The 19,409-nt window shown below is 35.8% G+C and overlaps 5 protein-coding genes and 1 non-coding gene across 7 annotated transcripts; 2 read left to right on the top strand and 4 right to left on the bottom strand.

Annotated features, from left to right (window-relative positions):
- Nucleotides 1–449: 449 nt before the first annotated feature.
- Nucleotides 450–2,042, top strand: LOC122605767 (pectate lyase-like). The gene is made up of 3 exons (XM_043778722.1): nt 450–1,300; nt 1,508–1,646; nt 1,821–2,042. The coding sequence occupies exons 1-3, from the start codon at nt 450–452 to the stop codon at nt 2,040–2,042; spliced, it is 1,212 nt and encodes a 403-aa protein (XP_043634657.1).
- A 1,482-nt stretch (nt 2,043–3,524) lies between these two features.
- Nucleotides 3,525–4,858, top strand: LOC122605881 (pectate lyase-like). The gene is made up of 2 exons (XM_043778839.1): nt 3,525–4,372; nt 4,504–4,858. The coding sequence occupies exons 1-2, from the start codon at nt 3,525–3,527 to the stop codon at nt 4,856–4,858; spliced, it is 1,203 nt and encodes a 400-aa protein (XP_043634774.1).
- Nucleotides 4,859–5,884: 1,026 nt separating this feature from the next.
- On the bottom strand, nt 5,885–10,037 carry LOC122605459 (classical arabinogalactan protein 11-like). Of its 2 annotated transcripts, none has more exons than XR_006324622.1 (2): nt 9,572–10,037; nt 5,885–6,088 (listed from the first exon to the last, which is right to left on the bottom strand). XR_006324622.1 is itself a non-coding variant. In XM_043778411.1 (2 exons), exons 1-2 carry the CDS (start codon nt 7,183–7,185, stop codon nt 6,072–6,074), a joined length of 441 nt encoding a protein of 146 aa, XP_043634346.1. In that variant the 5' UTR covers nt 7,186–7,353; the 3' UTR covers nt 5,885–6,071. The 2 variants fall into 2 exon arrangements, 1 of the variants encoding a protein (XP_043634346.1); XM_043778411.1 differs by lacking the exon at nt 9,572–10,037 and adding an exon at nt 6,762–7,353.
- A 69-nt stretch (nt 10,038–10,106) lies between these two features.
- TRNAT-UGU lies at nt 10,107–10,178 on the bottom strand. The gene has a single exon. It is a non-coding gene; the product is annotated as a tRNA-Thr (tRNA).
- A 372-nt stretch (nt 10,179–10,550) lies between these two features.
- Nucleotides 10,551–14,374, bottom strand: LOC122606277 (protein SIEVE ELEMENT OCCLUSION B-like). Its single transcript, XM_043779238.1, has 7 exons — nt 13,749–14,374; nt 13,267–13,383; nt 12,721–13,169; nt 12,513–12,628; nt 12,285–12,427; nt 11,677–12,177; nt 10,551–11,472 (listed from the first exon to the last, which is right to left on the bottom strand). The coding sequence occupies exons 1-7, from the start codon at nt 14,328–14,330 to the stop codon at nt 10,831–10,833; spliced, it is 2,550 nt and encodes an 849-aa protein (XP_043635173.1). The 5' UTR covers nt 14,331–14,374; the 3' UTR covers nt 10,551–10,830.
- Nucleotides 14,375–15,754: 1,380 nt separating this feature from the next.
- LOC122605225 (28 kDa ribonucleoprotein, chloroplastic-like) lies at nt 15,755–18,645 on the bottom strand. The gene is made up of 4 exons (XM_043778133.1): nt 18,137–18,645; nt 17,693–17,794; nt 16,516–16,791; nt 15,755–16,045 (listed from the first exon to the last, which is right to left on the bottom strand). The coding sequence occupies exons 1-4, from the start codon at nt 18,527–18,529 to the stop codon at nt 15,980–15,982; spliced, it is 837 nt and encodes a 278-aa protein (XP_043634068.1). The 5' UTR covers nt 18,530–18,645; the 3' UTR covers nt 15,755–15,979.
- Between the last annotated feature and the right edge of the window lie 764 nt (nt 18,646–19,409).

Below are 19,409 nucleotides of genomic sequence, written 5' to 3'. Positions count from 1 at the left end.
TATATAAGTAAATAATGCGGAATGTGGATTATATCGAATATGGATGAATTTTAAATCTAACAACGTTCTAACCAATCGATCTAATCATCTTTGGAAACTAGATCAAACTAATCAATAGGAGTATAACATAAATATTCATAAAGATTAACCAATTAATTAATATAACCTATGCATTGTATAGTCTGATCATCAAATTAAAATATCAAATTTTCATATCCAGAAAACCGATGACAATATTGGTAACTTGTAACAGAATTAAAAACAACAAATCTTCCACAAAATACAAGATTAATTAAGATATTACACAATCAAAACAACAAATCTTGCACAAAATGAAGTTGGATCGCTAATACCCAAATTAAGAACTCATTTCACAATATATAAATACACACCGTAAGACATCACATTGATCATAATCCGGCCCCTTCATTAATCATTCGCAAATAATAATGGCCTCCAATATTTTGGCATTGATCCTCTTGTTTTCTTCACTAATAACCATTAATGCTTTTTCGTCACCTCAGGAAACCTCAAATTTAGTAATTAATGAAGTCCACCAGAGCATCAATGCTTCTAGGAGAAACTTGGGTGAGTTTTCTTGCGGCACAGGCAACCCAATAGACGACTGCTGGCGTTGTGACCCAAACTGGGACATAAATCGCAAACGTCTAGCTGACTGTGCCATGGGTTTTGGAAGGAACGCGTTGGGTGGGCGGTTTGGTCTATTTTACGTAGTTAAGGACCCTGGAAACGACGATCCAGTGAACCCGGTTCCAGGGACACTTAGACACGCTGTGATCCAAGATGCACCGTTATGGATCATCTTTGAGCGTGACATGGTGATACAATTACGCCAAGAGCTCGTTATGAATTCTCACAAGACTATAGACGGAAGGGGTGCAAATGTGCATATTGGTAATGGTCCATGCATTACTATACATAATGCTGAAAATATCATAATACATGGCATTCATATACATGATTGTAAGCCGGCGGGGAATGGTAACATTAGAGATTCACCTCATCATTCGGGTTGGTGGTTACCATCCGATGGTGATGGGATTTCTATACTTGCAAGTAAAAATATCTGGATCGATCATTGTTCGTTGTCTAGTTGTACTGATGGACTCATTGATGTTATACACGGATCTACAGCCGTCACTATATCTAACAATTACATGACTCATCATGACAAAGTTATGTTGTTGGGACATAGTGATAGTTTTACACTAGATAAAGCCATGCAAGTTACCGTTGCTTTCAACCATTTCGGTGAGGGGCTTGTTCAAAGAATGCCAAGGTACACTTTCATGACACTTTTTTTTTTTATTAGAAAGTACGTGTCATTAAAAAGTATAGATTCATACATAAGTATTACTAAAACTCAGATCTATTAACATTTTTAGCAATTCATTAAAAGACACTTTCTTATAGTGTATACTCTCTTGTTTGCATGCTTAATTAGTTTTGGTGAAGTTATTAAATTTTTGTAAATGAAATCTTGCAGATGTAGACATGGATTTTTCCATGTAGTGAACAATGACTATACACATTGGGAAATGTACGCAATTGGTGGAAGTGCGGACCCTACCATCTATAGCCAAGGCAATAGATATTTGGCACCAAATACAAGATTTGACAAGGAGGTATAGTATGCATCCATAAATCCATACACATACAAATATAAGTGTAAACATATATAAAATAAAGATGTGAAAATTTGATCCTTGTAAATTTACATGTTTGCCATGCAGTTTAATTAGCCATCGTGAATTGACATCACTATGAATTACATTTATCAGTGTTTAATGCATTTGTAGGTAACCAAGCGCGAGAATGCAGCGGAAAGTGAATGGAAGAGTTGGAATTGGAGATCAGAAGGGGATTTGATGTTGAAAGGGGCGTATTTCACTGAGTCAGGCGGAGATCTTTCTTCACCATATATAAAAGATCCAAATTTAATTGCTAGACCATCAACACTCGTGGGAGCAGTGACTCGGAATGCGGGTGCACTTATCTGCAGAAAAGGGTCTCGTTGCTGATCATGGATTATAGTAGTCTAGCTAATAATATATATATAGTTATATGAGTTTCTCTGTTCTGTTTTATGTTTTGACTAAAAAAAGTCAACCTTTGTGCTTGGTTGCATAAGAGTTGAGATGAGTGTCATATGGATCGAGTACTCGAGCGCAAAAGAGTTGACCATAATATATCTATGTTTCACTTCTTCCATTTCTACTATTCTATGCTTAATTTAAGGGTGAAGAATTTTCACTAATTTGTTGAGGTTGAATTGACTTCTACAGTTCAACAACATGCTTGCTTTTTTCTTGACCATTCTGGAAAATACAAAATGAACCTTTTAACAATACTAATCATAAAAGTAACAAAATATACTCTGTCCTCCGTTAAGAAAATGTTCATGAACCACACTTGCATACATAAACAATTGACCTAGTAATCTACTAATCTAGTATTACTTGTTTATTTGTAATAAAACAAATTTTTTTCCTTCAAGAGAAGGTATTAAAATACTTCTCAGTAGCAAAATAGAAAAGTAATATAGACTTGATGTTCACAAAAAAAAAAGTAATATAGACTATGAAAAATGTTAAAATGAATCCCTTAATCGAGATGGAACCCCCATTTTATGACTACTATAGTGGCCAATTTAAATATGGTTGATGTTAGGATTATTTTAACAAACTTAACTGTATGTATATAGGGGAATACAATAATTTATACCATAAATAATTATAACATTCTAACATCACCAATATACATCACTATATAAAGCCGGAGCTCGATGGCCATTATCATCTCATGATCTGACTATCCTCGATCAAAATTATAAGACAATGTATCAGACACGATTCTAATTGACACAAAGCGTCTTATATCGTTTTTTGAAATTATGATGTTTAAGCCATGTACATAGAGTAATTTTAGGTTGTACAAAGTTTTTTACAAACACAACTTTCATCAATTAAATCATGTCTATGTATTCTCTCTTTTCTTCCTCTTTCTTGTTTGATTGAACCGGCCACCTCAAATTAGTTTGTTAAGTAGTTTTCACTCTAGCATGTATACCTCGAAATCAAGTATTATTATATATACTCATTACCCTAAATAATCTTAAACCACATAGAACGAAATTATTTAATTACTAGTTTATTTAATGATGTAGAATGTAGAATATGGATATAACTTCTGACACCTCTAATTAATCTAATCATCTTTGGAATGTAGATCAGTCTAATCAATAGTATTATAGCATAAACATTCTTAAAGATTTACCCAATAATGAATAAGCATTGTATAGTTTAGATCATCAAGAATATCAAATTCATATCCAAAAAATTAATGACAATATCGGTAACTAATTACGAGTATAACAAAATTAACACACCAAATCTTCCACAAAATGCACTCGGATCTCTAATTATACCAAAATTAATAAATCATTACACAATAAAAACACACCCTAAAGACATCACACGATTAAACTCACCCCCTCGCAAATAATGGCCTCCATTTTGTTGGCATTGATCCTCTTGTTTTCTTCATTAATAACAATTAATGCTTTTACGTCTGAAACCTCAAAATTAGTGGTTAATGAAGTCCACCAGAGCATCAATAATGCTTCTAGGAGAAACTTGGGTGAGTTTTCTTGCGGCACAGGCAACCCAATAGACGACTGCTGGCGTTGTGACCCAAACTGGGACATAAATCGCAAACGTCTAGCTGACTGTGCCATGGGTTTTGGAAGGAACGTGTTGGGTGGGCGGTTTGGTCTATTTTACCTAGTTAAGGACCCTGGAAACGACGATCCAGTGAACCCGGTTCCAGGGACACTTAGACACGCTGTGATCCAAGATGAACCGTTATGGATCATCTTTGAGCGTGACATGGTGATACAATTGCGTCAAGAGCTCGTTATGAATTCTTTCAAGACTATAGATGGAAGGGGTGCAAATGTGCATATTGGCAATGGTCCATGCATTACTATACATAATGCTACCAATATTATCATACATGGGATTCATATACATGATTGTAAGCAAGCCGGGAATGCTATGATTAGAGATTCACCAAAACATTACGGTTGGTGGACACAATCCGATGGAGATGGGGTTTCTGTTATCGCAAGTAAAAATATCTGGATCGATCATTGTTCATTGTCTAATTGTGCTGATGGACTAATTGATGTCATTTATGGATCTTCGTTTGTCACTATATCTAACAATTACATGACTCGTCATGATAAAGCCATGTTGTTAGGACATAGTGATAGCTTCACACCAGATAAAGCCATGCAAGTCACCGTTGCGTTCAACCACTTCGGTGAAGGGCTTAATCAAAGATTGCCAAGGTACGCACGCACGCAAACAACAATTAATACTAGTATTTTTTTTTTTAACGGCAAATCTACTCTACTGATCGGAATGCACGATTAACTTAATTAAGTGATGTTTTTAATATTTTTTTTACGAAATTTTGCAGATGTAGACATGGGCATTTCCATGTGGTGAACAATGACTATACGCATTGGGTAACGTATGCAATCGGCGGAAGTGCAGACCCTACCATCTATAGCCAAGGCAATAGATTTTTGGCACCGGATAATGGATTTGAAAAGCAGGTAACGAAGCACAGTGATGCGGCGGAAAGTGAATGGAAGCACTGGAACTGGATGTCTGAAGGGGACTTGATGTTAAATGGTGCATATTTTGTAGATTCGGGTAGCCCATCATTATCTTCAAGGGTGGCGAGTTTACCTGCCAGACCGTCGTCACTAGTGGGGATTATAACTCGAACCGCTGGTGTACTCAACTGCACAAGAGGGTCTCGCTGCTAAATTTAATTTGCTCATTGATCAAAAGCATTATTACATTTTTGAATATTTAATAATTAATTAGTTAATTGGTTCAGGTTTTACTTACAACTTATGATCCAGTAGAAGCTAGCAGCTAGTGATCAACCTTAATTTGTCCTTAATTGGTTGCATATGAATTAAAAAGACAAAAGAGTCATTAATTCATATGTGGACTGAGAAATCAAATAATGCAAAGGAGTTGACCAGATGAATATATATCTATCTATTTACTCTATATATTGAACCTTTTCGAGATGTTATATAAATAAACAAAATATATATATATATATTTCATCAAGTATGCTATCAAGTGTCAAGTATATATTGCCTACGTACATACATTTAACATTTCTTTTACTATCTTGTTTCTGATAAAAAAAAAAAAACAACATGTAGCATGTATGCATCAATAATGCACATCAACAACTATAGTTTTCATGAACACAAATTAGCAACACATCCGGTTACCATTGTAGCTAGATCAAAGCTAGCTAGATGCGCGTATTGGTACATAAATGTTATTAAACCATATATACATTTTTCTTTGGTATTTATCTCATTATTACGTTATTGATTAAGCTGAAATTACTTATTAGTCAACATCAAATACATGCGATGTACCTATGTAGAAGTGGCAAAGGAGCTATGCTCAAACTAATTATATCTAAATGTTATACCGTTTATACAAAATTTACTTATATTTTATATAAGGAAAAAAAAATATGGGACAATATCTAATTTTAGTGAAAAGCATATATCTCACATGCTATTTTTTTAATAATTTGAATACCTGATTGGGCATTTTATGTATTAAAAATTAAGATTTAAAGGATTTTTTAGATGTATAACATTCTCATATTTCTTTCTTCCATTTATATATATATGTACTTTGATCAATTTTATAATAGAAAGTAAATATAGACATATAGTTACTAGAATAATAATTGTCTTTTACAATTTATTTAGTTGAAGACTTCGAAGCTTTCTTGGACCGACTTTTGGGACAAATTAAAAACGAGAAAAAAGAATGTATTTGACTATTTTCTAATGTTTGACATAAAGTGGACTTAATGGGCCGTCAATCATGGGGTGGGCCCATGAAGCCATGAGATTTCAACATTCATGATTAACGTTTATGAAATTACAGTCCATGCTCTTCTTTGCTTTATTCTACTGGATAAGAGAAATTATATGTTCATACTGCCTTCCGTCCTGAAAAAATAAAAATTAAATAAAATTTAACATAGAAACTATTTATTTACTATTTAATAATATCTATATTTTTATCTATTATCATAAAGCGAAAAAATAATTTTATCTAAACAATAATAATTACTATGTCACAGTATAGCTTTTTAAGAAAGAAATATCCCTTTCCAATGGTCCATCTCTTCGAACTTAAACTTATAAAACATAAAATTTCTTACCATATTCCAAAATCCTTTTTTTTTTTTTTTTTACTAAATATGATTCTTTCACAATATAGCTTATATTAGGATTTAGGAGGGGATCTTCAATTCTTCATTATGCAGCGATACTTATATTTTTACTTTTTTCATTACACAATATTAAATATTTTAATAGATTTAATTGTTCGATTGAGTAATTATAACATTTTTAATGCAATAAAAATCCCTATAACTAATTAACATGATTCACATAGAGGTATGACGATATCCATTTCATCATTTGTGAAAACTGAAAAGTGTAACTGTATTCATATATATGGCATTACAAAACTAAACTAGGTTTGATTTGAACGATATCAAATCTTGTAATACATAAATTTGTGATTTAATGCATAAGGCCCTAAAGCTGAAAAAATATAATCCTTCTATATGTCCTCTCTATCACAATTGAATGGTAATCTAGAAGAGTAAGAAACCTGCAAAAGCAGCAGCACCAGCTGCGAGGGTCTCCTTTAAGATTGCAGCCGCATCAGATTCTGGTGCTTCAGCGGCGTCTGCTTCTTCAGACGCAGGTGCCTCAGAGTCAGAATCTGGTGACTCAGCTGATTCGGGAGCTTCAGAGGAATCTGGGTCAGGCGGGCTAGCAGCTGAATCATCAGCAGATGGGCTAGGCGATGACCCATCACCACTTGAGGAACCAGGGGACGGTGCAGCGTTAGGGGAGGAACTATCGGCTGAAGATGGAGCTTTACCTGAGTCGGGGCTTGCGGCTGGTGATGGTGTTGCGGCCTTGCCACCAGCACCCTTTGGTGGTGGTGCTGCTTTTGGCGTCTCGGCTGCGTTGGCGAGGCCGACAATGGCGATGAAAACAAGGGCAAGGACAACCAATTGGCGTGCCATAATGCACAAATATGAATTTGTTTGAAAGACGGGAACTTTTATCTGAATGGTCGAAAATGCATAACTTTTCTCTATAATATAAATGTACAAGAGAAACACTATTTATTCATATATCGTAATGGACGAAATTGATCAGAAGTTTTTTATAAATAGTTGGGATCAAAAGAGAATGAGAGATAGGTGTGAGGTGCAGATATAATTAGGGAGAGAATTTTGGGGTTCTTGTGAAAACAATTTTTTTTACCAATTCCAAAGTACTCTCAAAACAGAAACAAACATATTTGGATTCATACCATAATAAGCCCCTTAAAGTAACACCGAAAATTTTGTTAAATGATTGTAAAAATGTGCAATTTAAACCTATAACCAAAATTAGATTCCAACACTACCTATAGCCAAAATCCAGGACATATATAAGGTAATCGTAATCCCTTGAATAATGAAGGAACCTAGTATCAAAGCCCAGTTTCATTAAAAGAGATCGAATGACTGAATGCCATCTTTTTCAAACATGGTAGAGAAAGATGAGACATACAAACTGATTACTATAAGCAAGTCTAGAGTATTTGCAGAAGTTGTGTACATCATTCCTAAAGACCCGTTACATATCATTTGAAGGTGAGTAAACGGTGGGCGGGTGGGATGAAAATATATAGGCTACCAGGCAAGCTATCAAGCCACAGTCACGACAATTATAGGCTCTAACACAATACAAGAAGCCTAACAAGCCCCGTAGCCTAAATGTTAAAATCGAACATCTCTTTGCCCATATAAAAACAGTAGAGGTTAGTTTTGATAAGATATAGGGTCCACAAGCTGAGATGAAAGCAAAATGCCAGAAAGATGCAGAACATTTTCTTCTAATAGCATGTTAAACATCATGATCAAGCAAGTATATTGTTTTCAGCCGTTCAAAAAAAAAAAAGTATATTGTTCTCATCATAGTCTAAATAGTGAGAATACTGTTCAAACTTCTTCTGCAATGAACAGGGAGTAAGAATTTTCTTGTTTCTATTTGTAACAAGATCGTAAGATGAATAGACTAAGTAGAAGTGAGGGCCATACCAGATTGCTACTTATATCTCCATATACTATAGCAAAAAGACACCTGTTTACTTCATTCAGCCATTTCATTTCAGGCAATGAATGTTAACATCACTGATCTCACCAAGTAACTACCCGGAAACTAAGATCAAACAGGAACAGTACACCAACTGGAGTAGGCTAATAATATAATAAAAGGACCACAAAGACGTAAATCAAATACTTACTTAAAGCAAGTTAAACATCTACTTGTTTAAGGCAAAGACTTAATCACAAACTTATACATCTACCTATGTCCCTTCAAGAGTTCAAGGACATGAACTCACAACCGTTGGTATTGTGAGGCACCTTTGAAAGCGTTGAACTAAAGGCTTGTTCAGAACGTCGGTAGCATGTAAAACAACATATCAGCATCTACTTTATTTTAACCAAAAACCTAGCACACATGTAAGTAGAAAGCCCCCTATTCAAAATTCTCTTGAAATACACATAAAAGTAAGTAACTTTCTTCAACAAACAAGATTAGCAATTAGCATAGTTCGGCTACAAACATGCTAATTCACATCTAGTTACATTGCAACCTCCAAAAACCAAAATATACCATCTCGGATTTAAAAACGCCTTGCCTAAGGCACTCAAAAGGTGCATAAAGGCGATGTCCAAATGCATCAACCTACTGTCAGCAGTGACCTTACGGAATGCGGATCAAAGGCATGCCTCAGCCACACGTTTAAGTAAGGAATGCCCAACATATTAAGCACACCTCATAAGTAGCCTACTTTTTAATATCCTCTCGTAATGTCTCTTGCATACTTCAGGTACATAAGTTAAGTATTTCAAGTAATTTTTTTATATAGAAGTGATGTATAAGTAAATTCAAATATTTATATGGTCAAAAACACTATAGAGAAGTAATTAAACATATAGGTATTTTTATACCCAAGGCATACGCCGCCTAGTGCCTAGTACCTCGGCTTTTGAACCCTTATCACCTACGAGGTCCTAGCGCCTTCTAAACCAAGGATATCATTCAAATAGATACTCATGCTTAAACCCATTCCTGAAAGCAGTTTCTCTAAAAGTATATCATCTAAATCCCACATTCCCATCTCCCCCATACACTACCCCTGTTGGGATTCGGTATTGTTGTTGTACTCATATCTAAACCCACAAACAAAGATTTTTCTACAGACAAACCATGAATAATAGAAACACACAAACATGAAGTTAATAACTTGAAATATCAAGATAAATTATTAAACACATTCAATTCCATAAAAAGTTAGTTAATCATCAAAACATAAAAACTTTGTAAATAACCAAAATGAGTTTCATTTCTCACCAGACAATTAAACACAAAAAAGAGACCATTTTCCTTAAGTCTTTCTCCTCAAACGCTTCCTTAGTTTCTTTAACTTGTGTTTATTCATCTTCTTCTTTCTTTTTTTCTTCACACTATCTGCCCATATTTTATGCCCATTATCATTTTCAGGATCCATAATAATATCTTGTTGAATTAAACCAGTTGGGTGCAAAAAATGTTCAAGTGAAAAAGATGGGTAAAAAGTTAACGACTTTTGTGGTTTATGGGTTGGGTTGGAGACAGGGGTCCAAAACGGGCTTGGAGAAACGGGTTGTGGGTCAAGAAAATGGGTTGGTATTGAGCTGACTCGTTTGTTGAGATTGGTGATTAGGATTGTTGAAATGGGTGGTTTCTTTCGAGCAAGTTTTTGGAGAAAGGAAGCCATTTGATGTGAAAAGATAAAAATGGATCTGTGTTTTTTTTTTTGTTTTAGGGTTTTAGTGAGTTTTAAATTGTGGAAATGAAATATAAAAAACTAAAAAAAAAAAGTGTGAAAAAATAAAAAGTTGCATATTGCCCCCATGCAGGATCGAACTACAGACCTCCAGTTTACAAGACTGGCGCTCTACCACTGAGCTATAGGGGCTTTGTTGTTCACCTTGTATTGGCCATGTTATTAATCTAATTTGTGCTTTACATATGTTTAATAATTAGTTTAGCTTTTGAAAAATGATAACTTAATTAATTTGGTTGGCTACTAATATGTCTGAAATGTGGTGCTGGCATGACAGATAAATGTTAAGATTAAGAGAAAATGTTACAAATAGATAGATGTTTAACATGGGTCATAATCTGTGGTCATAAAGGCAAAGGTATGCTAGAAATAGATATAATGTTACAGATAGATATTAATTTCGTAGCTGTTTATTACAAACCAATGTCAATATTTTGATCCTGTTTGTAAATGTCTGAATCGTGTTCATTATGCTGAGATACTTAGGATCATAGTTATCTTCCAGACAATAAACAGATTTAAACTTTATTAGGATTCATCAAGTATTTTATTACATCGAAAGCAGGTTTAACCCAAACAAGAGTTTAAACCTACAAGATAACGCTCACTTCAAAATAAAAGTAAAATTTTTTTTGCACTCTTCACACACTATATATATAATCTTATTGAAGTACAAGATAAACGCAGCCTGATCGATCACAGTGCTGCTATTTATTCAATTACTGAAAACCCGGCATCAGAAGCTCTTCAGGATTGGTGTCTCATGGATGGATATGATAGTAGTTTAATAGGGTTCAAGAAGCCCGGTTTGGTCATGGCAACAAGTGAAAGCAATATGTTTTTCCATCAAGCGGTGACATTCAGGGCAACGCATGTCTTCTGGGATTCTACCTGCAGTAATGGGAAACTCAAACCGGCAGCAGTTATTCGCTGCACTGTGAAGCTTGTCGTGGTAATCTGTAAATGACATATCGAACCCCCTATTGGGGATGTGTTCTTTCCAAAGATCAAAGTCAGTCGGGGTTTGCAACATTGTGGATCCATGTCCATTTGTAAGAATCTGTGATCCCTTGCATAGCAAAGCCCATGATCCGTCCTTGTCATAGCTGAGTAGTTTCTTGATTTGAAGCATTATCAGGTCTTGATCATCAGCCCGCTTTAGTTGAATCTTGGAGAATAACATGCTTTCTATGCGAGTCCAAAAGAACCAGATCAGGGTTGTTTCTTGCCAGCAGTAACTAAGCTTTTCCACATTTATGGCGGCGATTGCTCTACGCACAGATTCTCTTTTCTTGCTTCTCCCAACATATGCCATTTCTAGTGGGATGCGTGCAGCACTTGCCATTGCACGTGCATTTCTGGTGAATTTGCGAATCCATTCAATGTCGTCCCCTCCATACAAGAAGATGTATTTGTCGTCTTTTATCTAAAACATGAAACACACCCATTCAATATGTGTAAAAATAAATAAATTCTGAACCAAGTTTTTTGACCACCCTACTTGATTTATGCTAAAAAGAAAGTGCGCATCAGACACGTGTCAGTGCCAGAATCCTTCTACGTTAAGGAGACTTTTTTCATGATCCTTCCCGTATAAACTACAGTGCAAAAAGGTAAATCGTGAACTTACCCAGTTCAGTATAGTTGGGTCCATGCCACTGACTAGCAACTCTAGCCTCCAAGTTTCATCCCTCCACAAAGCTTCCTCTCTGGCACTAGTGAAAGGGAAGGCATTGCTTCCCCAAATCCACATCATGTGAATAGCATTAGGACTTAACTCCCTTCCTTGTGGGTCCAGCACGACGAGGATAGGCCTGCTCCTAAAGTGCCACCTATCTCCGATACACTTTACCACCACTCTGTCAATAATGGATGGGTGGTCCACCGAGTACCATGGCATACTGTTCTTCATCTCCTCGAATTGGTTGTGCATCACATCAGTGTACTCAATAGAAGGGTCCACAATTGGTATCCACACGACCTCATACAAAGCATCCATTCTTAACACTTGAGACCCTTGCATTCTGGACTCACTGTAAATTTGCTCGAGGATTGAAAGCTCATCACGGGACATGTCTAGTCCTGATATCAGCAACAATACATTCTTTCTCCTGAGAACTTCTAGTTTGACCTATTGAAGCGAGTTCATCAGAATATTAGTTAAAACTGCATTGTTGTTGGACCTCTTAAGCCAGGCAATCACTTGAAAACAGTATATGTAAAAGTTATTTCTCAAACCTGTTTCTTAGAAGCGCCATCAAAAAGTGGCAGTATGTCATCCCTTGGACTAATTAAGATTTTGAGTATTTTCATGTTGTCGATATGGATTGTTTCAAATAGCTGATTGAATGAGTTCCTGAAATCCATTTCCTTCCTGTCGCCTGCATCAATAAAAAAGGAGCATAGCTTTAATCATCTTTATTTATTTGTCTGTATAAACCACAAATAACATAGTAACATATATACCTATAACACGTTGGCAATCTGCGAGTTGTTTCTTGAGAAACTCAAGTAAGTGGTTGATCTTGAGGATTAAGGTAGATAGCTCCCACGACTGCAATTCCGACGAGGATATCCCATACCTGAAGTATTGCGAATCACTATCTTATTATAAAGCCATACAGATTTTAATGCTGTATCAGCGTGCATTAGACAGTATTAAAGTTGTACTTACTCATGTCCCATGCTAGTGAGACTAGTAATCTGTGCAGCACAAGCGATGATCCCTCTAACGTTCCAGTAAACAGCAGTAGGAATAGTGTTTATAGCTCTACTCATGGCTGGTACTTCAGTACTAACATACATAGATGGTATCTCCTTGAATTGAATGATGCACTGGGTTAGTTCAAGGACTGAGTGGATGAGTTTATTGAGGGCATCAAATCGAGGTTTCAATGGCGCTGAGTGCTCCATAATCATTGGTACTTGCCTAAGAATTGCCATGGATTTTGCAAGTTGGTTTGATGAGTAAATTTGAGCTAGAAGCCAGAATTCACCATAGTTCAGTGCAAAAGCAGCAAGGATCAATGCCAGCTTCGCGTCCCAGTGGAAGTTTCCCACAGTGTGAAATAGTGACAGGGCCGTTGTGTGTCCATCCCCGCCACTTAGGCATTTGAATGACATCTAAAGTATTTATAAAACAAGATTTCTATATATCACATGTGGTATCTGAAGAAAATGAGAATATTAAAGATGTATGCATGCGGTTTTGTAATAGTACCTCACAAGCAAGTTTGTCGATTATATGTGACAATGAATTAAGAATCACAACTGCATTGGCTTGCTGAGGCTTTCCCTCCAGTTTTCTATCTACTTTTTCCACATCTGTATGTCCAACCTACACCAAGTTCAAGAACCATAAATCATTAACACAATAATGATATCCTCTAACTCTTACGAGGTGACAAGATGGGCGAGTTCAGGTTTTGTAACAAAAAAAATCTAAATCATTGAATAAAACAATAGGTATTATGCATTTGACTTCAACTCATTTGACCCATTTATTTTTTTCTATGTGTTTCCCTTCTTTATTTGTCCCATTTATGTTGCATATGAGATGAAACACAACCCAAATTAATGCTTTATGAATAAATGGGTTAAACGCGCCATTGGTAACAGAGTCCTTGAAAAATGCGGAACATGGAATGTTAAATTGTTTGCATGAAAGAAAAAGTAAGTTTGGTGAATAGAAAATGATAATACCAGTGAAGTAGATTCGGCATTTATGGTGGCATGTCGGAGGATTTCCTCCACAATGTGGACAAGAGGTCTGATATCAACATCAGTGCCATCAGGGAGATGGGTATCAAGCACTTGCTTCATGATCACATTATCATCTGATGCACTGAAGATGGAGTTTCTTTCACTTCTGTTCTGAGGGTGAATCATCGGATTGTATCCATGACTACCCATCTCATGTTGCATGGGGTTGTGCATCGGGGTATGCATTGGAGTATGCATCGGTGCATGCAATGGAGTATGCATCGGATTCATCATTGAATTTAGCATCGGGTTGCTTTTGGGACCCATGAGTTGCTGCTGCTGCATTGGATTATTTCCCATACCCATGAGCTGCTGAACTTGGTTAGTCAAAGGACCCAGAAGTTGCTGCTGAGGGCGATGCTGGAGTGGCTGTTGCTGCATTTGGTTCATAGGGTTCATTGCTGAAGTACTTCCGGTTAATGGGTTGGCGCTGGTTAGGGGACTGGGGCCTGATACGAGCCTCTGCTCAGGGTTTGATGATGGTAAGTTTTTGTTGGTGAAATTGGACAGTGATTGGTCCATATTGATGGAAGAAAGGTGAAACTTTTGATATTATAATTGCTTGTTTGTTGTGCTCTTTTCTGAGGGTCACCATGAAGCCTATAAATATATATTACAAATGGAATAAAGTTGTAGCCAGGAAAATGAATCAACTTCTTTGCTTCTATTGGAGTCAAAAAAACTTAATGTTACTATGAAGATTTGTCTCTTTTGTGGCATGTACTCTATTATCTAACAGACCAGGGCATCTTTACACTTTTGTCATTTGGAGTCCAAGAATCTACAAACAGCATCAGATGTTGTGTTTCATGCAGCACTTTGGTAGATGTACCATATGCATATGTGTGTTTTACACTGGCGGATTCAAGATTTGTTGTTACCGGGATTTTTCTGATGTGGCGCTAACAGGGACTAGTGGTGGGTTAGTGATGGAGATTGTGAGTGCTCAAATGGGCCAACTAATTAATACTTGTAAAAAAGTAAACAGACTCAGTGCATTTTATATAAATCAATGTTTTTCTATACGAAATTATTATTTGTGAATAATGTGTGTTTGTTTTATTATATATAGTAATGCAGAGGTAGGTTGTAACAAGGTTTCATTTAATATTACTTCGTTTAACTTTATATGATTCGAAAGGGGCTAAAAATTGAATGCAAAGCTGCAGACTGGAGCAAGCAACAAAAACATACTGTTGATTCTGTTAAAGATTCCTTGCTAATTCCTTCTGCTTTGGAATATATTTATTCTGAACCAGAGAAATGTTAAAGCAAGCAAAATCTAGCACAGGGAAAAGAAAAGAATAACTTGTTTTTTCTTATTTCTTTTGCTTACTGCTAATTAATTAAGACTCAAAAGGGACTTCGAAAGTACAAATGTATCTTAATATTTGCTTTCTTGTTTGTAGTTTAATGGCTGATTGATATAAAAAGCACTTGCAGTTTGTAGGAAAACCTTGCTTTACAGTTACTGCTAATCTATTAAGACTAAAGTGGACTTCAAAAGTACAAATATATCTTATTATTTGCTTTCTTGTTTGAGTTTAATGGTTGATTAATATAATAAGCGCTTGCATTGATAGTAAACTATATATTTAATTATTGTTTGTAAGTAAGCTTTTGTTATTATATACTAATATATACTCTGCACTACTAATGTATCTTCCATTTGCAGTTTAATACATACATAGAAGATGAAATCCGGCAGTTTTTTAAATAGATACATGGAAAAGTGAGGAAATCTCGTGGATGGGTGGGTTGGTCAAGTGGCCCAGAGCTCTCCCTGGCCTACTTGGGTCAAAGAACCTACCCTGGTCTGTCCTTTTCCGATGCTTACTTAAAGCAAACCACTACTCCAGATTTGAGCAGGGCCGACCCTGTCCAGGCTAGGACACCGAACACAGCGTATAAACACTAAATATAAGTTATGTAACAACTCCAGAAAGGAAAAAGAAAAAAAAACTGGCCTTTAATTAGTGGAAACAGCATATCAACTCGGTAACATATAGCACAAAAGAAAAAAACTGGCCTTTAAATTTGTGGAAACAGTACATCAACTCGTAACATATAGCACAATAACTCTAGTTAACATAAAAGAATCTACTATGATTCAAAAATGAAAGGTAACAAAGCTCCTCTGCAACCTTCACCCAATTGTCCTCTACTCAAAATTAAAAGAAGTTACGCTTGGGACGGTCCTCTGCTACGTTAACTTTCATTGCCCTCCCATCCAAATCCTGCATCACATTCACATAATACCAGTTCAATAAGACCGTCACTTGGATATGATATAAACATCTACATAGATTTGAAAGTAATAGCTTGTAGAGATGACAATTATGATCGATTTTCTTGTGAATGGATCATTGGGTTAAGATGTCAAATTAGAATTATTTAATGAAAGGGTAACGGGAATGGGTCAAAAAAGTTGAAAGTCGTCCAAAGATCGTTTCAAGAAAAATACATACCAATTACCATATCACCTATACTATATTATTCAAAGCTTTAGATTATTGTCGTAAAAGATATTGTCTTTTGTAATCCATTAACATAATCAGTATATAAAGAAGAGAAACAGACAAAAAATTTAGGGTCAGTTCACTATGAATGACCAGTTTCAAGTTTCAATTGGAACCCATTTTGAGTTTTTAACCCAATACCCACGTACATAATCTGTCCATATTGCCATCTCTAGTAGTTTGCATACCTGTCCATCAAGAGCAGCAATAGCATCGTTCATTTCTGCCTCACTTGCCATTGTTACAAAGCCAAACCCACGTGAACGCCCACTTTCACGATCATAGATGACCCTTGCATCGACCACTTTCCCATGTTCATTGAACGCCTGCTGTAGTCGACCATTGTCCACTTGCCATGACAGATTACCCACATATATCTTGTAAGAAGTAGCTACTACTCGTCTTTCCGGCTGTGAACCTCGTGGCGAGGCTTTATTTACAGTTAGAAGTCTTCCACTTACATCCTGTTTACAACAATCTTTACATCATAACAAGCTCATTACAGATAACATAATAACACACTATCAACTTTCCCATCTTAACTTGACATATAATCATTGAATCACATAGTTATTTCAATATTTCTGTTTTACCATCTCTTCTCTAAATTTTAAAAGGATGGTCAGTTCTTAGACTAATGCCTTTGAATGAGAATGAATTATCACATGAAACAAAAACCTATCGACAAATATAACAGAGTTGAGCTCTATCATATTCTTCTTGGATTCAAACTGAGCTCTTTTGGGTAGAAAGATGATTTAAAACTAAATAACAAGTAAAACTCAAGTTATAAGAATTCAACTAGTATTCTTATTAAACTTTATTAGCCCTATGTCTAATGCAATTCCCAAAAGTGTACGTAATCCGGGTTGGCTAAAACTTGAGGTTGTTATTAAAGGGTGAATTGCAAATATCCTCAATTTAAGGAAAATAATTGCACGTTTCTCCAACATTTTCGAAGCATAAATACAATACTCATTAAACTTAAAAGCTCAAATTCGAACTTTATTTAACCTTCAGCTTGAGCATAAAACTAGTTTGTTTTCTGGAGAATGATTTTTAGTAAATAACTTTGACTTATTCGGACTATTAGACCAAGGTCGAATCTTTCTCAAGCTCGTGTCACAATGGCTCGTCGACTTATCAAGTCAAGTTTTAGCTTAAGTCTTAACATTTTTAAGTCCTCATTTGCAGCCCTAGATGTAAGCATTTCTCAAGAAGTATACATGGTTTTCTTTTATCTCCTTCTGTTTCTCAGTCAAGATTAAGATTGTGTATATAACAATTTTACAAAAATGCATACCATAATAGCGCAATATACACTAATAAGAAACTAACTAAGAGCAAGAAAAAGAGAAACTTTACATATCCATTGAACTTCTCCACAGCTTTATCCGCTTCTTCCACTGTACTCATTGTCACAAACCCAAACCCTCTACTTTGTTCAGTATCTCTATTATATATCACCTACAAAACACACATTGAATCCACCACTATAAAAATTCATAATACCAACATACACAACCATCTCCAAAGTGGTCAGGTGGTAAGGCGTCGTGAAGGCGTCTCTTCTAAAACTAACCAGGGGTCAATTCTCACCTCATTGGGTAAACATTTTAGGATGGTCTGCGAATAAGTCCAGGAAACGGTCAGTCGGCCATATATCATAATTAAAGGCTCTACTTTCCCCTATTCTAACATCTTGTGATGGCTAAGTAAAAAGTAAATATCAACAAAATCTTGAAATATCTTGGGAGAAAAAAAAAAAAAAAAAGGAAGGGAAAAAGATAACAGATTTTATATTATTACCTCAGCAATATCAACAGTTCCAGCAGTATTAAAAAGCTGGGCCAAATTTTCACTGTCAAAGTCATAAGGCAAATTACCCACAAAAATCTTTGCATCTTCTGGTGGCTCTGAATATGTTTCTTCTTCTCCTTCTACTTCTACTTCATTACTTGCATCTACAGCTTCTTCTTCTTCTTGTGTCACTTGTTGTGACCAATCTGAAGTTTTAGCGACTATTTTTAAAGGTGAAATCTTGTTTTTGTGACAGGCCCATGATGAAATCTTGGAAAAAGCTATGGTTTTTAAGGGTTTAGAAGGCAGGAAAAAACATGGGGTTGGCCCAAATGAAGTGGGTTTGGTACTGCATTTAGGGTTTAGTAATTGAAATGGAAGAATTGTTGCAGCAGAAGTCATAACAAGAAAAAGAGGGGTACGAGATTTTAAAAAGATAAGGCAAGGCCAAAGATTGTCCGCAGGTAGACAGGGTAGGTGATTTTTTCTTTTTCCAAGGGAGATATGTGTCTAACTGTCTACTGTAACATTTTCATTGTGAAATACTCGTATGTATTACCATACTTGGTCCCTAAACTTGGTTCTTCCTGTTTATAGGTTACACAAATATGTTAAAAACAACGTAAAATATGTCAAAGTCAAACATGAACATGACGCAATTACTAATAATGTTATTTTTTCAAACATGAATACGACACGACTTTTAACATATTACTCGATAAGACGGGTTAAAAACTTGTTAACATATATTTCAACGGGTATTATGGGTTTTAATGGGTTAATTTGTGTCTTAACGAGTATGGACTAATTCAGGTATTAGCAGGTTACTTAATGTGTGTCTAACCGCTCTTGATGAGTCTTAACAGGTTACACAATAAAACCTGTTAAAACACATATTTTTATTGAGTTAGTTCTTCCAAGCACGAACACAACACGAAACCTGTTAATTCGACACGAAACCTGTTATTTGGAGTTGGGGTTAACAATGAAGAGATCAGTAGGATGGCTAGTTGTTTCAAATGTAAAGAAGGCACACTACCTTTCGAGCATTTGGGAATTCGTATCGGGGGTAATATGAATAGAGTGGGTAGTTGGAATTTTCTGTTCAACTTAGTGGAGGCAAGACTGGCCTTATGGAAAGGAAAGCTGATTTCGATGGCGGGGAGGGTCACCCTTATTAAGCCCGTGTTGGAAAGCTTGCCTTTATACTATTTCTCATTATTTAAGATCCCTGTTAAAGTTGTAAATGGTATTGAGGTTATTATTCGAAGGTTCTTATGGG

The sequence above is a fragment of the Erigeron canadensis genome, chromosome 6 (genome assembly GCF_010389155.1).
Source record: "Erigeron canadensis isolate Cc75 chromosome 6, C_canadensis_v1, whole genome shotgun sequence".
Classification (NCBI taxonomy): Eukaryota; Viridiplantae; Streptophyta; class Magnoliopsida; order Asterales; family Asteraceae; genus Erigeron; species Erigeron canadensis.
Note: the sequence above shows the minus strand (reverse complement) of the source record. Positions and strands in the feature narration are given on the sequence as shown.

What these genes read in the sequence shown, in the direction of transcription:
- LOC122605767 (XM_043778722.1), top strand. Translation starts at nt 450, where the DNA reads ATGGCCTCCAATATTTTGGCATTGATCCTCTTGTTTTCTTCACTAATA. An exon ending in CTTGTTCAAAGAATGCCAAG is followed by an intron (nt 1,301 to 1,507) that starts GTACACTTTCAT and finishes GAAATCTTGCAG; the next exon opens with ATGTAGACATGGATTTTTCC. An exon ending in ATACAAGATTTGACAAGGAG is followed by an intron (nt 1,647 to 1,820) that starts GTATAGTATGCA and finishes ATGCATTTGTAG; the next exon opens with GTAACCAAGCGCGAGAATGC.
- LOC122605881 (XM_043778839.1), top strand. Translation starts at nt 3,525, where the DNA reads ATGGCCTCCATTTTGTTGGCATTGATCCTCTTGTTTTCTTCATTAATA. An exon ending in CTTAATCAAAGATTGCCAAG is followed by an intron (nt 4,373 to 4,503) that starts GTACGCACGCAC and finishes GAAATTTTGCAG; the next exon opens with ATGTAGACATGGGCATTTCC.
- LOC122605459 (XM_043778411.1), bottom strand. Translation starts at nt 7,185, where the DNA reads ATGGCACGCCAATTGGTTGTCCTTGCCCTTGTTTTCATCGCCATTGTC.
- LOC122606277 (XM_043779238.1), bottom strand. Translation starts at nt 14,330, where the DNA reads ATGGACCAATCACTGTCCAATTTCACCAACAAAAACTTACCATCATCA. An exon ending in CTCACTAGCATGGGACATGA is followed by an intron (nt 12,629 to 12,720) that starts GTAAGTACAACT and finishes GCAATACTTCAG; the next exon opens with GTATGGGATATCCTCGTCGG. An exon ending in ACCCAACTATACTGAACTGG is followed by an intron (nt 11,473 to 11,676) that starts GTAAGTTCACGA and finishes TTCATGTTTTAG; the next exon opens with ATAAAAGACGACAAATACAT.
- LOC122605225 (XM_043778133.1), bottom strand. Translation starts at nt 18,529, where the DNA reads ATGACTTCTGCTGCAACAATTCTTCCATTTCAATTACTAAACCCTAAA. An exon ending in TGGAGAAGTTCAATGGATAT is followed by an intron (nt 16,792 to 17,692) that starts GTAAAGTTTCTC and finishes TGTTGTAAACAG; the next exon opens with GATGTAAGTGGAAGACTTCT. An exon ending in TTGCTGCTCTTGATGGACAG is followed by an intron (nt 16,046 to 16,515) that starts GTATGCAAACTA and finishes AATGTGATGCAG; the next exon opens with GATTTGGATGGGAGGGCAAT.